The sequence below is a fragment of the Homarus americanus genome, unplaced genomic scaffold (assembly GCF_018991925.1).
Source record: "Homarus americanus isolate GMGI-L3 unplaced genomic scaffold, GMGI_Hamer_2.0 scaffold367, whole genome shotgun sequence".
Lineage (NCBI taxonomy): Eukaryota > Metazoa > Arthropoda > Malacostraca > Decapoda > Nephropidae > Homarus > Homarus americanus.
Genome location: NW_024743709.1, coordinates 17,191,899 through 17,213,147, shown reverse-complemented (window position 1 = coordinate 17,213,147; position 21,249 = coordinate 17,191,899). Strand labels below are relative to the sequence as shown.

The 21,249-nt window shown below is 42.1% G+C and overlaps 1 protein-coding gene across 1 annotated transcript in view; it reads left to right on the top strand.

Moving 5' to 3' along the window:
• Positions 1-21,249, top strand: part of LOC121877236 — a 68,517-nt gene that overhangs the window by 41,802 nt on the left and 5,466 nt on the right. The window contains exon 2 of the mRNA XM_042382870.1: positions 16,585-16,747. Within this exon, the coding sequence (XP_042238804.1) occupies positions 16,585-16,747 (163 nt within the window). The remainder of the gene's footprint in view (positions 1-16,584; positions 16,748-21,249) is intronic.

Genomic DNA, 21,249 nt, shown 5'->3' with positions numbered 1-21,249 from the left:
CTTGTGTAGTGTCTCCTTATTGTGGGGTGTCTCCTTATTGTGAGTGTCTCCTTATTGTGGGAGTGTCTCCTATTGTGGGAGTGTCTCCTATTGTGGCAGTGTCTCCTTTGTGGCTGTCTCCTATTGTGGCAGTGTCTCCTATTGTGGCAGTGTCTCCTTATTGTGGGAGTGTCTCCTATTGTGGGGTGTCTCTTTGTGGGAGTGTCTCCTTATTGTGGGAGTGTCTCCTTATTGTGGGAGTGTCTCCTTGTGTGGCAGTGTCTCCTTGGTGGCAGTGTCTCCTTATTGTGGCAGTGTCTCCTTATTGTGGCAGTGTCTCCTTATTGTGGCAGTGTCTCCTTATTGTGGCAGTGTCTCCTTATGTGGCAGTGTCTCATGTTGTGTGTCTCCTTATTGTGGGAGTGTCTCCTTATTGTGGAGTGTCCTGTGTGGCAGTGTCTCCTATTTGTGAGTGTCTCCTTATTGTGGGAGTGTCTCCTTATTGTGGCAGTGTCTCCTTGTGGGAGTGTCTCCTTATTGGAGTGTCTCCTTATGTGGCAGTGTCTCCTTATTGTGGCAGTGTCTCCTTATTGTGGCAGTGTCTCCTTGTTGGAGTGTCCCTGATGTAAGTGTCTCCTTATTGTGGCAGTGTCTCCTTATTGTGTCAGTGTCTCCTTATTGTGGGAGTGTCTCCTTATTGTGGGAGTGTCTCCTTATTGTGACAGTGTCTCCCTATTGTGGGGTGTCTCCTTATTGTGGCAGTGTCTCCTTATTGTGGTAGTGTCTCCTTATTGTGGCAGTGTCTCCTTATTGTGGCAGTGTCTCCTATTGTGGCAGTGTCTCCTTATTGTGGCAGTGTCTCCTTATTGTGGGAGTGTCTCCTTATTGTGGAAGTGTCTCCTTATTGTGGGAGTGTCTCCTTATTGTGGGAGTGTCTCCTTATTGTGGAGTGTCTCATATTGTGGGAGTGTCTCCTTATTGAGTGTCTCCTTATTGTGGGAGTGTCTCCTTATTGTGGGAGTGTCTCCCTATTGGGAGTGTCTCCTTATTGTGGGAGTGTCTCCTTATTGTGGGAGTGTCTCCTTTATTGGAGTGTCTCCTTATTGTGGCAGTGTCTCCTTATTGTGGCAGTGTCTCCTATTGTGGCAGTGTCTCCTTATTGTGGCAGTGTCTCCTTATTGTGGCAGTGTCTCCTTATTGTGGCAGTGTCTCCTTGTGTGGCAGTGTCTCCTTATTGTGGGAGTGTCTCCTTGTGGGAGTGTCTCCTATTGTGGGAGTGTCTCCTTATTGTGGGGAGTGTCTCCTTATGTGGCAGTGTCTCCTTATTGTGGCAGTGTCTCCTTATTGTGGGATGTCTCCTTATTGTGGCAGTGTCTCCTTATTGTGGCAGTGTCTCCTTATGGCAGTGTCTCATGTGGGAGTGTCTCCTTATTGTGGAGTGTCTCCTCATGTGGCAGTGTCTCCTATTGTGGCAGTGTCTCTTTGTGGCAGTGTCTCCTTATTGTGGCAGTGTCTCCTATTGGAGTGTCTCTTTTGAGGTCTCTTTGCTGTTTGCAGGTGTCTCCTTATTGTGGCAGTGTCTCCTTATTGTGTCAGTGTCTCCTTATTGTGGGAGTGTCTCCTTATTGTGGGAGTGTCTCCTTTGTGGCAGTGTCTCTATTGTGGGAGTGTCTCCTTGTGGCAGTGTCTCATTGTGGCAGTGTCTCCTTGTGGCAGTGTCTCCTTGTGTGGCAGTGTCTCCTTGTGGTCAGTGTCTCCTTATTGTGGCAGTGTCTCCTTGTGAGTGTCTCCTTGTGTGGAGTGTCTCCTATTGTGGCAGTGTCTCATTGTGGCAGTGTCTCCTTATTGTGGGGTGTCTCCTTATTGTGGCAGTGTCTCCTTATTGTGGCAGTGTCTCCTTATTGTGGGGTGTCTCCTTTGGGAGTGTCTCCTTATGTGGGAGTGTCTCCTTATTGTGGGAGTGTCTCCTTATTGTGAGTGTCTCCTTATTGTGGCAGTGTCTCCTTATTGTGGGAGTGTCTCCTTATTGTGGCAGTGTCTCCTTATTGTGAGTGTCTCCTTATTGTGGGGTGTCTCCTTATTGTGGCAGTGTCTCCTATTGTGGGGTGTCTCCTTATTGTGGCAGTGTCTCCTTTTGCAGTGTCTCCTTATTGTGGCAGTGTCTCCTTATTGTGGAGTGTCTCCTTATTGTGGAGTGTCTCCTTATTGTGGCAGTGTCTCCTTATTGTGGCAGTGTCTCCATTATGTGATGTCTCCTTATTGTGGGAGTGTCTCCTTATTGTGGGAGTGTCTCCTTATTGTGGGATGTCTCCTTATTGTGGCAGTGTCTCCTTATTGTGGAAGTGTCTCCTTATTGTCAGTGTCTCCTTATTGTGGGAGTGTCTCCTTATGTGGGAGTGTCTCCTTGTGTGGGAGTGTCTCCTTATTGTGGGAGTGTCTCCTTATTGTGGCAGTGTCTCCTTATTGTGGCAGTGTCTCCTTATTGGCAGTGTCTCCTTATTGTGGCAGTGTCTCCTATTGTGGCAGTGTCTCCTTAGCAGTGTCTCTTGTAGTGTCTTATTGTGAGTGTCTCCTTATTGTGGCAGTGTCTCCTTATTGTGGCATTCTCCTTATTGTGGGAGTGTCTCCTTATTGTGGAGTGTCTCCTTATTCAGTGTCTCCTTATTGTGGGAGTGTCTCCTTATTGTGAGATGTCTCCTTATTGTGGGAGTGTCTCCTTATTGTGGCGTGTCTCCTTATTGTGGCAGTGTCTCCTTATTGTGAGTGTCTCCTTATTGTGTGGAGTGTCTCCTTATTGTGGGAGTGTCTCCTTATTGTGGGAGTCTCTCTTTGTGGGAGTGTCTCCTTATTGTGGCAGTGTCTCCTTATTGTGGCAGTGTCTCCTTATTGTGGCAGTGTCTCCTTATTGTGGGAGTGTCTCCTTATTGTGGGAGTGTCCTTATTGTGGGAGTGTCTCCTTATTGTGGGAGTGTCTCCTTATTGTGGCAGTGTCTCCTTATTGTGGCAGTGTCTCCTTATTGTGGCAGTGTCTCCTTGTGGCCAGTGTCTCCTTATTGTGGCAGTGTCTCCTTATTGTGGCAGTGTCTCCTTATGTGGGGAGTGTCTCCTTATTGTGGGAGTGTCTCCTTATTGTGGGAGTGTCTCCTTATTGTGATGTCTCCTTATTGTGGGAGGTCTCCTTATTGTGGAGTGTCTCCTTATTGTGGCAGTGTCTCCTTATTGTGGCATCTCCTTATTGTGGCAGTGTCTCCTTATTGTGGCAGTGTCTCCTTGTTGGCAGTGTCTCCCTATTGGCAGTGTCTCCTTATTGTGGAGTGTCTCCTTGTGTGGCAGTTTCTCCTTATTGTGGCAGTGTCTCCTTATTGTGGGAGTGTCTCCTTATTGTGAGTGTCTCCTTGTGGGAGTGCTCCTTATTGTGGGAGTGTCTCCTTATTGTGGGAATGTCTCCTTATTGTGGCAGTGTCTCCTTTGCAGTGTCTCCTTATTGTGGCAGTGTCTCCTTATTGTGGCAGTGTCTCCTTATTGTGGCAGTGTCTCCTTATTGTGGCAGTGTCTCCTTATTGCAGTGTCTCCTTTGTGGGTGTCTCCTTATTGTGGCAGTGTCTCCTTATTGTGGGAGTGTCTCCTTGACATGGGAGGCGTTATGGTAACAAGTGATATGGGCCCCAAGTCATATTAGACCCCAAGCAAACCTAACTGGGAGCATTAGGCCCCAGTCAGATTAGTTTGTTTAGTTTGGTTTTAGTCTTGTTTGATTAGGTTAGGTTAGAGTTGATTAAGTTAGGTTAGGTTAGGTTACGTGAGGTAAGGTTAGACAAGGTTAGATTATCGTCGGTTAGGTTAGGTTAGGTAAAATTGGGTTTGGTTAAGTTGAAAGCTATTATACACACACACACACACACACACACACACACATGGATAGAGAGCGTTGAGGTGTAGAAAATGTGGTGGAAGGACAACAAAACAAAACGGTAATAAGATAAAGGTCAACAGGAAAACGGAATTTTATAAAAGGACAACGGGAAAGTGTAAATTGGTGGAAGGGACAAAAAGGGTAGTGTAGGGTGAAGTGACGTATTGTGGACTGTGTAGGTGAGGAGGAGGAGGTACTGGAGGAAAGTTTTGGGGGGGGTGAGGAGGTAAGAGAGACAACAGGGGAAAATAATAAAATAATGATATGGAGGGAAACAGGAGAGTGGTAGACATAGAGTTTAATGGAGAATAATTGAAAACATAATTTGGTAAAACTGAAGCCTTTGATTGATAAATGGTGGAATGGGGATAATTAAACGGAATTCCGGTATTGTATCCGTAAATCTCAATTCCGGTATTTTCTAGATCGAAGTTTCGGTATTATTTCCGTAAAAGTGGATCATTCCGGTTAAGGTGGACTAGAAGTGGGTAGCCAGGGTGCAGGATGGTACCGTCTAATTATACCAAGTCTACCCATGCGCAGGGGGCGGAGCTTATTATGTGACGTCGTTGGCCGTAGTGGAAGAAAACGTTCGTAAGGGAAGACTCGTATATTATCCTTGGTGAGACCACTCCACTGTATCAGATGATATTCTTGCCATACATCCTGATTTCTCATCCCCACCACTATATCTTTCAGTTAGCCACTTGAATATCTCATGTAATCATTATTTTTATGATATTCCTGTTCTTTTTTTTCTAATTATTATTAATTATCCTCTTCTTTCTCTCTTTATTATTATTTATGCTCTCATGATTTTGCTGACAGTATCAGTGTAAAACTAATCGAGTAATCATAGGCATATGGGCTAGCTAGTTACCGGGCGTCAGAGGGTATACAATAATTAAATAAAATAGTTAAAGAAAATAAGGAAAACAATTTAGTGATTATAGTTATCATCATTCTCTCTCCCCGAGCTGTTACAGTAAATCAGTGAATACAAGTATATATGTGTAGAGGTTATCAATATGGCCACTAGGTATATTACAGATGACTAGACTATACAACAGTTTCAAGCAACAACTAGGTACTTGTCTCTCCACATCCGTTCTCCTGGCTGAACGATAGACTTTAGGGAATTTATATTTAAACCTGCCAACAGCTCTCAAGTATTGGCCTTCCTCCTGTTGCACCATATATATTTGCTGCATACACAATAAAATCCACTTCATCTTTTTCATCCTTTAGAAATCGATAAAATATCAGACTTTTATATTGTAGTCTGTAATTTGAAAAGCATCCAGGTACGGCGCATTTATCAGGCATGGTCACGGACTCTCACACCACGACGGCCACCTGGTAACTGCACTGCACTGTACTGTCCAGGACATTGTTGTTGGCAGCTCATTCTGTTTTCCTTCGGGGAGCGTGATGGTTCTAGGTTTGTGTACATGAGGTTACAGCAGAGTCAGATACAGTACAGGATAATGCAGGAAGACTTTACCCGCTTCAGTTATCATAATGCTGCTACGACCCAGACTGACAGTGTTCAATGGACTTAGTGAAAATGGATGGCAAACGTCCATAGACTTTAGTGGTAGTATAATTGCTGCGGTAACCATCACACTCACTAAAACTCCCTAATGGTTTTATTCACGTTATTGGTTTATTTATCTTTCCACTCTCGACGCGACAGAGAATGTGTACACGTGTCTATGTTTGTAATTATGTGTACGTAAATAATTTGTTTCCGTGTGTTTGTAGTCTCTCCTTTCTTTTTTGTTCTTCCTCCTCTTCATCATCATTTTCGCCATCAACAATGTCCACCAAGGCGAAGTAGGCGCTGCTGGATATCTATATGTAACCCTGCGTGCAATTACCCTTAATGCGGATGTTTATTATCCTTATCTTGCCCTCCTTAGGATATTCACTGGGGGAAACAGCGCTATGGAGTCCCTGGTGTGGCCGCTACTGCCATTGTCCACTAACTGTAAGAAATTCGTCATATATTAACTTTTTCTCTTTATCCATTAATATTCAGTGCACAGGAAAACCAAATGAGGATTTATTTTGGTTTGTGCCTGATAAAGAGGAAACGCCGTCGATACTCACGTGGGGAAAATCCGGTGAAATAAACAAGATTGTGGCACACGTGTCGCCCGCTGCTTCCCGCGTCTCAACCCACTATTAATGTTTCTATTCTGATCGTCCTCAACACCTTCCCCTCTCACACTCCTCACAATGTCTGCCCATTAAACCATGTATACCCGGGCTATGTTTTGGGACACTACACTGTATAGTTTGTGTTAAAGGTGATGTTGTGGATGGATGTTGAATACGTTAACATCTGGCTAACATCAGTGACCAGGTGTGGATATGAGTGACTAGATGTGGATAATAGTGACCAGGTGTGGATATGAGTGACCAGGTGTGGATGTAGGTGGCCAAGTGTAGATGAGTGACCAGGTGTGGATGTGAGTGACCAGGTATGGCTGTGAGTGACCAGGTGTGGCTGTGAGGTGACCAGGTGTGGATATGGTGACCAGGTGTGGATGAGTGGCCAGGTGTGGATGTGGTGGCCAGGTGTGGATGTGGTGGCCAGGTGTGGATATCAGTTACCAGCTGTGGATGTGAGTGGCCAGGTGTGGCTGTGAGTGACCAGGTATGGCTGTGAGTGACCAGGTGTGGCTGTGGAGTGGGTATGGCTGTGAGTGACCAGGTGTGGCTGTGAGTGACCAGGTGTGGATATGAGTGGCCAGGTGTGGATGTGAGTGGCCAGGTGTGGATGTGAGTGGCCAGGTGTGGATATCAGTTACCAGATGTGGATATTAGTGACAAGGTGTGGATACGAGTGTCCAGAAATAACCGGACAATCTATTGGACAGAAATAACCGGACATAATCTATTGGACAGAAGTAACCAGACAATCTATTGGACAGAAATAACCGGACATAATCAGTTGGACAGAATAAAAATTTAAGTTTTAGTCTGAATTGGTGAACAAAAATAGTATGAATTAGGTTGATGAAAATTATGCTGTAGTGAAGTGAATGGTGTGAATTACTATTTAAGTGAAGTGAGTTGGAAGTGAAGTATAAATTGAAGTGAGGTTGAAGTTATGTAATATTAAGTTGAAGTGAGTTTAAAGTGAATTAATATTAAGTTGAAGTGAGTTTGAAGTGAATTCTTAAGGTGAAGTGAGTTTGAAGTGAATTGATATTAATTGAAAGCGAGTTTGAAGTGAATTAATATTAAGGTGAAGTGAGTTTGAAGTGAATTGATATTAAGGTGAAGTGAGTTTGAAGTGAATTGATATTAAGGTGAAGTGAGTTTCACGTGAATTAATATTAAGGTGAAGTGAGTTTGAAGTGAAATGATATTAAGATGAAGTGAGTTTGAAGTGAATTCTTAAGGTGAAGTGAGTTTGAAGTGAATTGATATTAATTGAAAGCGAGTTTGAAGTGAATTAATATTACGTTGAAGTGAGTTTGAAGTGAATTAATACTAAGGTGAAGTGAGTTTGAAGTGAATTAATATTAATTGGAAACGAGTTTGAAGTGAATTGATATTAAGGTGAAGTGAGTTTGAAGTGAATTAATATTAATTGGAAAAGAGTTTGAAGTGAATTGATATTAAGGTGAAGTGAGTTTGAAGTGAATTAATATTAATTGGAAGCGAGTTTGAAGTGAATTGATATTGAGGTGAAGTGAGTTTGAAGTGAATTGATATTAAGGTGAAGTGAGTTTGAAGTGAAATAGTTAGGTGATGAATTAAAAGAGTGAGATTTAAGTGAATTGAGTTTAAAATGAAGTGAGTTTGAAGTGAAGTAGGCTTAATAGAAGGAGGAGTTAAGTGAAGTGAGATAATGTAATGAAGTTTTAAGTGAAGTAAATGGGTGAACTTTTTATCTGCAATGTTGGAATATGAATATTTAATGAATGGATGAATGAATGAGTAATGAATGAATGAATGGGTAATAGATGAATGAATGAGTAATAAATTGAATAATGAGTAATGAATGAATGGATGAGTAATGAATGAATGAATGGGTAATGAAAGGATGAATGGATAATGAATGGATGGATGGAGTGTGAATGAATGGATAGATTGTGGATGAATGAATGAGTGTGGATGAATGGATGGATGATGAATGGATGAATGGGTGTGGATGGATGAATGGTGTGTGGATGAATGGATGATTGGTGTGGATGAATGGATGGTGGATGGATGAATGAATGGTTTATGAATGGATGGATGAGTGTGGATATGGATGGATGGGTATTGGATGAATGGATGGGTGTGGATGGATGGATGGGTGGATGAATGAATGGGTGTGGATGAATGGATGGGTGTGGATGGATGGATGGATGATGGATGAATGAATGGGTGTGGATGGATGGATTGGATGAATGGATGGGTGTGAATGGATGGATGGGTGTGAATGAATGGATGGGTGTGAATGGATGGATGGGTGGAATGAATGGATGGATGGATGAATGGATGGTGTTGGATGGATGAATGATGAGTGATGGATGAATGAATGAATGGATGGATGGATGGATGGATGGATGAATGGGTGTGGATGGATGAATGGGTTGGATGGATGGATGAATGAATGGATGGGTGTGGATGGATGAATGGTGGATGAATGGATGGTGGATGAATGGATGGTTGGTGAATGAATGAATGGGTATGAATGAATGAATGAATGGGTTGTGAATGAATGAATGGGTGTGAATAAATGAATGGGTGATGGATGAATGGTGTGGATGGATGAATGGGTGATGAATGGATGGGTGTGGATGAATGAATGGGTTGATGGATGAATGGGTTGATGAATGGATGGTTATTGAATGAATGAATGGATGGGTATTGGATGGATGAATGAATGGGTAATGAATGAATGAATGAATGGGTAATGTGAATGAATGAATGAATGGGTAATGAATGAATGAATGGATGGATGATTAATGAATGAATGGGTGTGAATGAATGGATAGATATGAATGAATGGATGGGTATGAATGAATGAATGTGGAGTAATGATTGAATGAATGGGTAATGAATGAATGAATGAATGGGTGTGAATGAATGAATGGGTAATGAATGGATGGATGGGTGTGGATGAATGAATGGGTATGGATGAATGAATGGGTATGAATGAATGGATGGGTGTGATGAATGAATGAATGGGTATGAATGAATGAATGGGTAATGGATGAATGAATGGGTAATTAATGAATGAATGGGTATGATGAATGAATGGGTAATGAATGAATGGGTTTAATGAATGAATGGGTAATGAATGAATGAATGGGTAATGAATGAATGAATGGGTAATGAATGAATGAATGGGTAATGAATGAATGAGTAATGAATGAATGAATGGGTAATGAATGAATGAATGGGTAATGAATGAATGAATGGGTAATGAATGAATATGAATGAATGGGTAATGAATGAATGAATGGGTAATGATGAATGAATGAATGGGTAATGAATGAATGAATGGGTAATGAATGAATGATAATGAATGAATGAATGGGCAATGAATGAATGAATGGGTAATGAATGAATGAATGGGTAATGAATGAATGAATGGGTAATGAATGAATGAGTAATGAATGAATGAATGAGTAATGAATGAATGAATGGGTAATGAATGAATGGGTAATGAATGAATGAATGGATAATGAATGAATGAGTAATGAATGAATGAATGGGCAATGAATGAATGAATGGGTAATGAATGAATGAATGGGTAATGAATGAATGCGTAATGAATAATGAATGCGTAGTGAATGAATGAATGGGTAGTGAATGAATGAATGGGTAATGAATGAATGAATGGGTAGTGAATGAATGAATGGGTAATGAATGAATGGGTAATGAATGAATGCGTAATGAATGAATGAGTTTTCGGGGATTAGCCCACCCGGGCACAGGTCAATGACCCACATCGGGGCCTGGAGGGAGAAAATGTAATAGTAATAATAATAATAATAATAATAATAATAATTCATAAATAATAATACTTAACTCATAATAATAATAATAATAATAATAATAATTCATAAATAATAATAATAATAATAATAATAATAATAATAATAATAATAATAATAATTCATAAATAAAAATAACAACACTAATAATAATAATAATAATAATAATAAATAATAATAATAATTATAAATAAATAATAACATAATAATAATAATAATAATAATAATAATAATAATAATAACTATAAATAATAATAACAACACTAATAATAATAATAATAATAATAATTATAATAATAATAATAATAATAATAATAATAATTCATAAAATATATAACAACATAATAATAATATAATAATTAATAATAATGCAAAAATGAAAGATCAATAATGAGAAACAATATATGTATGTTGTGTTGTCAATAGTAAGAGAAACAATTGAGACCCTGCAATTGTGTGTAATGAGGCAGAAAGTCAGATCAGCAACCTGGGACTTGGTCACATTTTCGTGATGCCATATGGCAGCAGGGTCTACCATTAGACAACACATTATGCTTCCAATATCTTCCCAGGCGGTAGTACTTCTCGTTTGATAGCTGCCTATTACCTACTACTGAGTAATGAATGAATGAGATGAATGAATGAATTAGTAATGAATGAATGAGTAATGAATGAAAGAATGAGTATGAGTAATGAATGAATGAATGAGAAATGAATGAATGAGTAATGAGTGAATGAATGAATGAATGAGAAGTGAATGAATGAGTAATGAATGAATGAGAAATGAATAAATGAATGAGTAATGAATAATGAATGAATGAGTAATGAATGAATGAATAAATGAGTATGAGTATTGAATGAATGGGTAATGAATGAATGAGTAATGAATAATAATTTAATGAATGAATGAGTAATGAACGAATGAATGAATGGATTAATCACTTTATTATCACCTTTGAAATTAATTAGCATATATTAATTGGGTAAAATCCCTCAGGTGCACCAGGTAGTGAATGAATGAATGACGCACATCATTAGCTGAAAGAATGAATGAATTACAACGTGAACTGAATGAATGAATGAATGACCTACAACGTAAAGTATATTGAATAACATTTGGTCATGACGTCATACATATGCGAGAAGTATATAGTCATTTGATATAAAATAACGAGTATTATATCGAGACAGCTGGAGTGTGTGTGTGTGTGTGTGTGTGTGTGTGTGTGTGTGTTATCGTCTTACTCATTCTCTCGATATGTCAGTGGAAAGAGAAGGAGGAAAGGAAGCAAGATGAGGAGGAAAGGAAGTAAAAGGAGGAGGAAAGGAAGTAAAAGGAGGAGGAAAGGGAAAAGGAGGAGGAAAGGAAGTAAAAGGAGGAGGAAAGGAAGCAAGAGGAGGAGGAAAGGAAGTAAAAGGAGGAGGAAAGGAAGCAAGAGGAGGAGGAACGAAGTAACGATGCAGGGAGGCGACGCACGTGGGAAAGGGAGGGAAACGAGGATGAGGAGGAGGAGGGATGGAAATGGGAAAGAATTGAAAGAGGTGACAGGTGGAAGTTGAGCAGGAAGAGAGGGATTATGGAAGAAAGGGAGATGAGAGGTGGGAGGAAGAAGAAGAAGAAGAAGAAGAAGAAGAAGAAGGAATGAAAACTGGAGGAGTAGACGAAGAGGAAAGGAGGGGGGAGGTGAGACGGATGGAGGAGGAGGGAGGGAGGCGTAGCACCCCACCCCCTCCCCACCCCTCCCTCCCCCACCCCCTCACCCTCCCCCCACCTCCCCTCACCCCTTCACCCTCCTCCCCCTCTCACCCCCTCCTCCACCTCCCTCACCTGATATATGATAACTCGATCAACCTGGTTCACCGACGGAAGATGACGTCACTGAAGCCTCATTAACAGCCCTAACTATCCTTGACATGCAGCAGTAGTTCTTCAGCTGGTTTAAACTGTTGAGAATACCTGGCCAACAATGCCCTCTTATCATAGCTTCTATTAGGGTTGAAGGCATGTGTGTCCCCAGGAGGTCAGGGCTGTAGGGCATGTGTGTGTTCCCAGGAGGTCAGGGCTGTAGGGCATGTGTGTGTGTGTGTCCTGCAGGTCAGGGCTGTAGGGCATGTGTGTGTGTGTGTGTGTGTGTGTGTTCCCCTGGGAGGTCAGGGCTCTAGGGCAAGTGTGTGTCCCAGGAGGTCAGGGCTGTAGGGCATGTGTGTGTGTGTGTGTCGGGAGGTCAGGGCTCTAGGGCAAGTGTGTGTCCCCAGGAGGTCAGGGCTGTAGGCATGTGTGTGTCCCCCAGGAGGTCAGGGTTGTAAGGCATGTTTGTGTGTGTCCCCCAGGAGGTCAGGGCTCTAGGGCATGTGTGTGTCCCCCAGGAGGGAGACCCTATTATGTTGGTATAGAAGTGTGTTAAAGCAGAAGAGGTTGCAGCAGGAAGACAATAAGAAACTTTGTGTGAAATAAACAGTTAGAATCAAAGATAACAGTGTTAGGAGTTGGCTCAAATATCAAGGCAGAGCAGAGAGGCCTTCCAGCAACAAAAACAGCAGCGTTTACTCTCCCTGAAAAAACTCGCTGATGCAATTAAAACTAAAAAGAAAACAAAACCAAATGAGTGAATATCACATGGTAAAGAAAACTTAACATTTTGTTTGTATATATCATGGAACAGCTTATTTATTTTTATTTTAATACTACATGTGCTATTGAAACCCCAGTTGCTGGTGCATCAGAGATAAATCCTCTTGGTAAGTCTTAACTTTTTAATTCTCACACAATACAGTGCAGAAAAAGCTTACCTTTTAGTTTATCGTCTCTCAATAATGGTGCACAATTAAAGATATTAAACAAATTCAAGTTAAGTAATAACTATAATTTGTAAAGGCATTATTAAGACTATATGCATGAACAATATTATTGCAATAAACACATGTTTAATTTTGGGTACTGTGTATCTATCTAATATACTATAGGAATAGCCATGTGTGTGTGTGTGTGTGTGTGTGTGTGTGTGTGTGTGTGTGTGTGTGTGTGTGTGTGTGTGTGTGTGTGTGTGTGTGTGTGTGTGTGTGTGTGTGTGTGTGTGTGTGTGTGTGTGTGTGTGTGTGTGTGTGTGTGTGTGTGTTCTGGGCAGCCGAAACGGCACAATCGTTTTTCATCAAGCTTGGTGGAAAAATATCAAAAAATTCGTAGAGTGGAACAAACCTGGTCCCAAATCGATGGTTTCCTTAGGAAGGCATTAATTAACCATTTTGTCGCTGTACGCTGTCAGCTGGACGGCGGTTGCGCGCTAGCCAAGCACAAGCGTTCAAACTTTCACCTGGCACGAAGGGCATACGTTCACTTGTTTTAACAATTAGACATTCACAAAATAAGTAACAATGTGCGAAATTAAGTTAAATATTGTCAAAACTTCCCGGGTAGGTGTTCCCCTGACCCCCAGCTACTTTTGTTTTTATTTTTTTTTTTTCAAGACCCAATCACTTCCTTGATGATTATTATTATTATTATTATTATTATTATTATTATTATTATTATTATTATTATTATTATTATTATTATTATTATTATTATTATTATTATTATTATTATTATTATTATTATTATATTATTATTATTATTATTATTATTATTATCATCATTATCATTATCATATTATTATTATTATTATTATTATTATTATTATTATTATTATTATTATTATTATTATTATTATTATTATTATTATTATTATTATTATTATTATTATTATTATTATTATTGTCCTCAAGTTTATACATTGTTTTTCATGATTAAGAGAATACAAACCTGTGTTAAGTTGTGTACTGTGTGACTATTTTACCCATACAAGAACTTCTCACTCATGCTGAGGTCAAGTGTCACCGGTAACTCCGTCTCCTAAGTAACTAGAAGGATCTACAATGTTCAGATATTAAATGGGTAGCGGTGAATATATTGAGATCGCTCATTCATTTTCGACGACTCTGTACAGTATTCCGTACATAGATATCGTGACCATTCCTAGTGATGCTGTATTTTGGGGGTTCAGGTCAAGGGTCGAGGTATTTTTTTCTCAGAAGGTACTGTACCACTCTGCACCACTCAATACCTCACTCGAATGTAGTTTAATTTATCATGTTTTGTTGGCTATTGAATGACTATTTTGTTTTGTTAAACATAAGAACATAAGAATGGAGGAAACTGCAGCGGGCCTATTGGCCCATACTGGGCAGTCCCATTTACACCCAACCCCTATCGCTCATATATCCATCCAACCTATATTTGAAGCTATCCAGCTAGTTCTAGTTCATGATAATGTTAGGTAACTTGTTCCATTCATCCACTACTCTATTTCCAAACCAAAGTTTACCTGTCTCGCGCCTAAATCTATTTTCTTTAATTTAAAGCCACTGCTATGAGTTCGCTGCTGGTTGGATAATTTAAGTATCTTTATTATGTCGCCTTTGTTAGGCCTGACTTCCACTTATACCCTGTTGCCATATGGCATCACAAAAATTGTGACCAAGTCCCAGGTTGCTGATCTGACTTTCTGCCTCATTTACACACAATTGCAGGGTCTCAATTGTTCCTTTTACTATTGACAACACAACATACATATATCTTTTCTCACTCTTGATATATAGTTTTTTTATGGCTCTTTATTATTATTTTTTTTTTTTTATTATTATTATTATTTTCTTTTATTATAATTGTTATTTATTTGTATTTATTTTTATTAATTTTATTATTATCATCATCATCATCATCATCATCATCATCATCATCGTAATTATTATTATTATTTATATTTTCGCTCCCCAGGCCTTGATGTGGGTCATTAAAAATGACCTGTGCCCGGGTGGGCTACTGCCCGAAAAAAATAAAAATACACCTCGATCATATCGCCACTGACTCTACGTCTCTTGGGGGAGCGCAGATTCAGATTCTTTAATCTGTCTCTGTACTCAAGGTTCCTTATTTTTACTTTTATCCTCTTCGCCACTGATCGGCTTGTTAGCCGCTTGGGCGATCGGTCACGTCTCTTTTCCTTTATATTCTTCACCAAAAGGTCGGCTCGCTAGTCGCCCGGGCGATCGGTCACGTCTCTGTCACGCACTGTTGGCAAATACTGGGCATGCACCGGCTCCTGAATGTACCTGAACCCGCTCCAGTGTAGGTCAAGTCTTCTCTTGAAAGAGCTCACACTCGGTGCCGTCACAACACTCTCTGGTAGATTGTTCCAAGAGTTTACAACCCTCACTCCGAAAAAGTTTGCCCTCACGGTTTTCCGGACTTGCGGCTTCTTCAATCTTGAGCTGTGACCCCTTGTGACCTCAACTAGGTCCCCCCTTGCCCGTCTGTAGTATAAGCTAGGCAAGTTCAGGCGCTCCAATCTCTCAGGGTAGCTGAGATGCCGAAGTGCAGGCACCAGTTTGGTGGCTGCCAGGGATTAGTCTTGTCATTCTCCTCTGTATGCTTTCTAGGGATTGTAGATCTATTCTGTGAAGTAGGGTAACCAACTGAACTGCATAATCCAAGTGAGGTCTCACAAGTGCAAGATATAGTTTTAGGATAACCTCGCTAGTCTTGTAACTAACACTCCTTTGTATGAACCCAAGTACTTTGTTAGCCTTGTTTCGAACAAATACACATTGTTGACTTGGCATAAGATTCCTACTTATCATTACCCCTAAATCTTTCTCACAGTCGGATTTCTCTCCATCAATGTTGTTCATCTGATATCTGGTTTCTCTGTTTACATCTCCTCGACTAAGTACTTTACATTTGTCCACATTAAATTTCATCTGCAAATTTCAGACCATGCGAATTTTGTTTAGATCTTCCTGTAGTTTTGCGGAGTCCTCGTCAGACTTAATTACATGCCCTAGTTTAGTGACGTCAGCAAATTTACTTATGTTGCTGTTTTCGCCTATATCTATGTCGTTTATGTAAACAATAAGTAATAATGGTCCAAGTACTGGGCCTTGGGGTACTCCATTAGTGACGCTACTCCAATCGAATTTAGTGTCATTAATGCATATTGGTCTTTCGTGGGGACTCTGTCGAAGGCTTTGCTAAAGTTGAGGTATATCACATCATAATCTTATCCATCATCCACTGATAGAAAAACAGTTAAAAAGAATGTTAATAGATTTTTCAGACATGAACGCCCACTTGTGAAGCCATGCTGGGAATCATTGATCAATTTGTGTTTCTCGAGTTGATTTCGAATTGAGTTAGAAATGATTGCTTCCAGTTATTTGCCTACAATTGATGTTAAGCTAATTGGACGGTAGTTAGAGGATGGTCAATTGGTCATCTGTCTCCCTTCTTGAAAATCGGTATCACATTCGCTATCCTCCAGGATTCTGGTACTACCCCGTTTTTAATGATATGTTAAACAAGTTTGCTAAGGACATACTAAGCTCTTCCTTACATTCCTTTAATATTCTGGCAAATATCTCATTGGGACCTGATGACTTATAAGGTTTTATTTTATCTATTTGTTTACAAACATCGTTACTAGTGACTACTATCTCGCTTAATCTATTTTCTTCCCTATTTGTGTAGATATAAAAGTGTGAAGGTTATAGTCAGCCGGTTACTGCTGACGTGTTCTGCCCCAACAGGAGGTATAGTGTAGTGTAGTGTAGTATGTCAGGCAGCCAACACTGACGTGGTCTTCCCCCCTACAGGAGGCGTACCGGTACTGGGTGTGCTCGCAGCTCTTCCCCTACTACGTGGACGGCATCAGAGTCAAGCCGTGTCGGCGATTTTGTCACGACGTGGAGCAGAAGTGTCCTTACTTCCTCCCCAAGGATAAACCTGTGGCTGGAGAGCCTACCTTTCTCTGTCAGGGTAACGCCGCCACTCTTATGCTACCTTAACTAGTCGCATGTCACGCTTGTGTCCCTGCCGTGCACTGTAACTATTATGTTACCTTAACTTGTCGCATGTCACGCTTGTGTTCCTGCCGTGCACTGTAACTATTATGTTCCCTTAACTAGTCGCATGTCACGCTTGTGTTCCTGCCGTGCACTGTAACTATGATGTTACCTTAACTAGTCGCATGTCACGCTTGTGTTCCTGCCGTGCACTGTAACTATGATGTTACCTTAACTAGTCGCATGTCACGCTTGTGTTCCTGCCGTGCACTGTAACTATGATGTTACCTTAACTAGTCGCATGTCACGCTTGTGTTCCTGCCGTGCACTGTAACTATTATGTTCCCTTAACTAGTCGCATGTCACGCTTGTGTTCCGTTCATAAACCCTCACTCTGATGTAGGTGAAAATGCTTAGTATTTTCGCGATACATCTGTGATAACATGTGCGCGCGGCTCCTTCTTGTGGAATACCTTGGCACTTTATATGAGTGACATGAAGCACTGGTGTTAATAATGTCTGCTTACTGTGACAAGGTGTTCTCTATCACCTGAAGGTCACCCCACCTTATATCACTGATGATTAAACACTTTAATGCTTACCTTACCTTGCCTTACCTTACCCCACCCCAACCCACCCCACCCACCCCACCCAACCTCATAACATTACATAACAAGACATAACCCCTTTAGGTAGTGTTAGATTCTTTAATCATCATGTGATATAAGCTGGGGTGCCTAATATTCATCTGATCCAGTATTCTTACTATGGGCTTATCCAGCTTGCCATTTCCAGCTTAGTGTCAGCTTACTGTCAGAAGGCATTTGTAGTACTTTCGTATCCGACTTGATATTTTTAGTTCCCACTGTTATTGTCAGCTTACTGTCACAGCATAAATGCAATTTTGCACACTTTCTGTAGTCGTCAAAGTCTTAGAGAGGTAACACGTGATGATCTGTGCTAAACTTGATGCATGTTTTCATCAGTTTCCCCTCGACGCTCTGCAGGTTTTCTATGTATAGCTGCATACCTCACTTTATATACGGTGTTCTACAATATAAAATTTATATAATGGACATTTCTTCAACACGTAAGTTGTGGCATTGGTTCATATTGTGATATTCAAGAAGAAATATTAATAAATAGTTCATGTTGTGCGTAATCTCACCAGTGCACTGTACAGCTTACACAAGTCACTCACTCGCTCGATGCCTTTCAAAAATTTACATTTCATTTCTTTTTCTATTTGCTATTTTCTGTACAACTGAAGTACAATGCATGTGACACCAATCAGGTCAGTACAAACATATGTACACTCTCTTGGCCATACCGAACCGTGGTAGGTTATTGGTGCACTTTTTAAGAATTCTTAGGAAAACACGAATAAATAAATAGGTTGAAAAAAATAGAAAATGTGTGTGTGTGTGTGTGTGTGTGTGTGTGTGTGTGTGTGTGTGTGTGTGTGTGTGTGTGTGTGTGTGTGTGTGTGTGTTACATCCTAAGAATTTTGTAGTTTACTTAGACATATCAAGAGATAATTAGTTGTTAACATATTCTACGAGATGTATACAGCAGTTTACTTAACATATACAGTACATGACATAATGATCAGCCTGGACATACAACACTTACACTTAATATATTATTTACTAAGATGAGTCACACTAAACTCCTGCCAACACCGTGTCACCATAATAAATGTCATCTCTGGCATAGTAGTGTGCCTGTCAATGTCATCTCTGTCATGTATTGTGCCTGTCAGTGCCATCTCTGTCCTGTAGTGTGCCTGTCAGCGCCATCTCTGTCATGTATTGTGCCTGTCAGTGCCATCTCTGTCCTGTAGTGTGCCCGTCAGTGCCATCTGTCCTGTAGTGTGCTCCGTCAGTGCTATCTCTGGTTCCAGTAGTGTGCCCCAACAGTGTCATCTCTGTTCTGTAGTGTGCCTGTCAGTGTCATCTCTGTCCTGTAGTGTGCCTGTCAGTGCCATCTCTGTCCTGTAGTGTGCCTGTCAGTGCCATCTCTCACATACTCTGCCTGTCAGTGCCATCTCTGTCCTGTAGTGTGCCTGTCAGTGCCATCTCTGTCCTGTAGTGTGCCTGTCAGTGCCATCTCTGTCATGTAGTGTGCCTGTCAGTGCCATCTCTGTCATGTAGTGTGCCTGTCAGTGCCATCTCTGTCCTGTAGTGTGCCTGGTGCCATCTCTGTCCTGTACTGTGCCTGTCAGTGCCATCTCTGTCCTGTAGTGTGCCTGTCAGTGCCATCTCTGTCCTGTAGTGTGCCTGTCAGTGCCATCTCTGTCCTGTAGTGTGCCTGTCAGTGTCATCTCTGTCCTGTAGTGTGCCCGTCAGTGCCATCTCTGTCCTGTAGTGTGCCTGTCAGTGCCATCTCTCTCCATTACTCTGCCAGTGCCATCTCTGTCCTGTAGTGTGCCTGTCGTGCCATCTCTCACATACTCTGCCTGTCAGTGCCATCTCACATACAGTGCCTGTCAGTGCCATCTCTCACAGTGCATGTCAGTGCCATCTCTCACATACAGTGCCTGTGGTGCCATCTCTCACATACAGTGCCTGTCAGTGCCATCTCTCACATACAGTGCCTGCCAGTGCCATCTCACATACAGTGCCTGTCAGTGCCATCTCTCACATACAGTGCCTGTCAGTGCCATCTCTCACATACAGTGCCTGCCAGTGATCTCTCACATACAGTGCCTGCCAGTGCCATCTCTCACATACAGTGCCTGCCAGTGCCATCTCTCACATACAGTGCCTGCCAGTGCCATCTCTCACATACAGTGCCTGCCAGTGCCATCTCTCACATACAGTGCCTGCCAGTGCCATCTCTCACATACAGTGCCTGCCAGTGCCATCTCTACATCAGTGCCTACCAGTGCCATCTCACATACAGTGCCTGCCAGTGCCATCTCTCACATACAGTGCCCGTCAGTGCCATCTCCTCACACACCTGCCCGTCAGTGACATCTCTCATATACTGTGCCTGTCAGCGCCATCTCACACACCTGCCGGTTATCTCTCACATGCCACAGTGCCTGTCAGTGCCATTCACATACAGTGCCTGTCAGTGCCATCTCTCACATACAGCCTGCTGGTGCCATCTTCTCACACAGTGCCCGTCAGTGCCATCTCTCACATACAGCACCGCCGGTGCCATCTCTCACATACAGTGCCTGTCAGTGCCATCTCTCACATACAGTGCCTGCCGCGCCATCTCTCACACATGCGCCTGCCGGTGCCATCTCTCACATACAGTGCCTGCCAGTGCCATCTCTCACATACAGTGCCTGCCGTACATCTCACATACAGTGCGCCCGCCAGTGCCATCTCACATACAGTGCCTGCCAGTGCCATCTCACATACAGTGCCTGCCAGTGCCATCTCACATACAGTGCCTGCCAGTGCCATCTTCACATACAGTGCCCGCCAGTGCCATCTCTCACACACAGTGCCCGCCAGTGCCATCTCTCACACACAGTGCCCGCCAGTGCCACATCTCACATACAGTGCCTGCCAGTGCCATCTCTCACACACAGTGCCTGCCAGTGCCATCTCTCACATGCAGTGCCTGCCAGTGCCATCTCACATGCAGTGCCTGTCAGTGCCATCTCACATACAGTGCCTGCCAGTGCCATCTTCACATACAGTGCCTGCCAGTGCCATCTTCTCACATACAGTGCCTGCCAGTGCCATCTCTCACACAGTGCCTGCCAGTGCCATCTCACATACAGTGCCTGCCACTGCCATCTCTCACATACAGGGCCTGCCAGTGCCATCTCACATATGCCCGCCAGTGCCATCTCACATACAGTGCCTGCCAGTGCCATCTCTCACATACAGTGCCTGCCAGTGCCATCTCTCACATACAGTGCCTGCCAGTGCCATCTCTCACATACCGTGCCTGCCAGTGCCATCTCTCACATACAGTGCCTGCTAGTGCCATCTCTCACATACCGTGCCTGCCAGTGCCATCTCTCACATACCGTGCCTGCCGGTGCCATCTCTCACTTAGTTTGCTTCTTTTATTCTTGTCACGAGGAATGGTTGTACAGTGTCGTGTGAACGTGTGGTGTAAGTGTGTAGTGAAAGTATTCGTGTAGGCACACATCAACAATAACAAACACACAACACACACACACACACACACACAGGTTCACAGCCATGCACGTATACACAGTCTCTCTCTCTCTCCTGTTTATCAGTTTATTGAAGACCTCACGAATTTATGCTTTACCCGCTAAGGTGAGTGTAAGTGAAGAGTCTTCGACTGTTTCTATAAATACCTGCAGGAGTGTGGGACAAAGGCCGATGAGGCATGGTGGGGATACAGCCTTGTGGAGGGCGTCGTGGGCTATCTCACCAATCTGGTCTGGTCCACCCGCTTCTGTTATTCACACACACACACACACACACACACACACACACAAGCAGGTTCAGTCTCAAACAATAAAAACGCGAGTGTGTT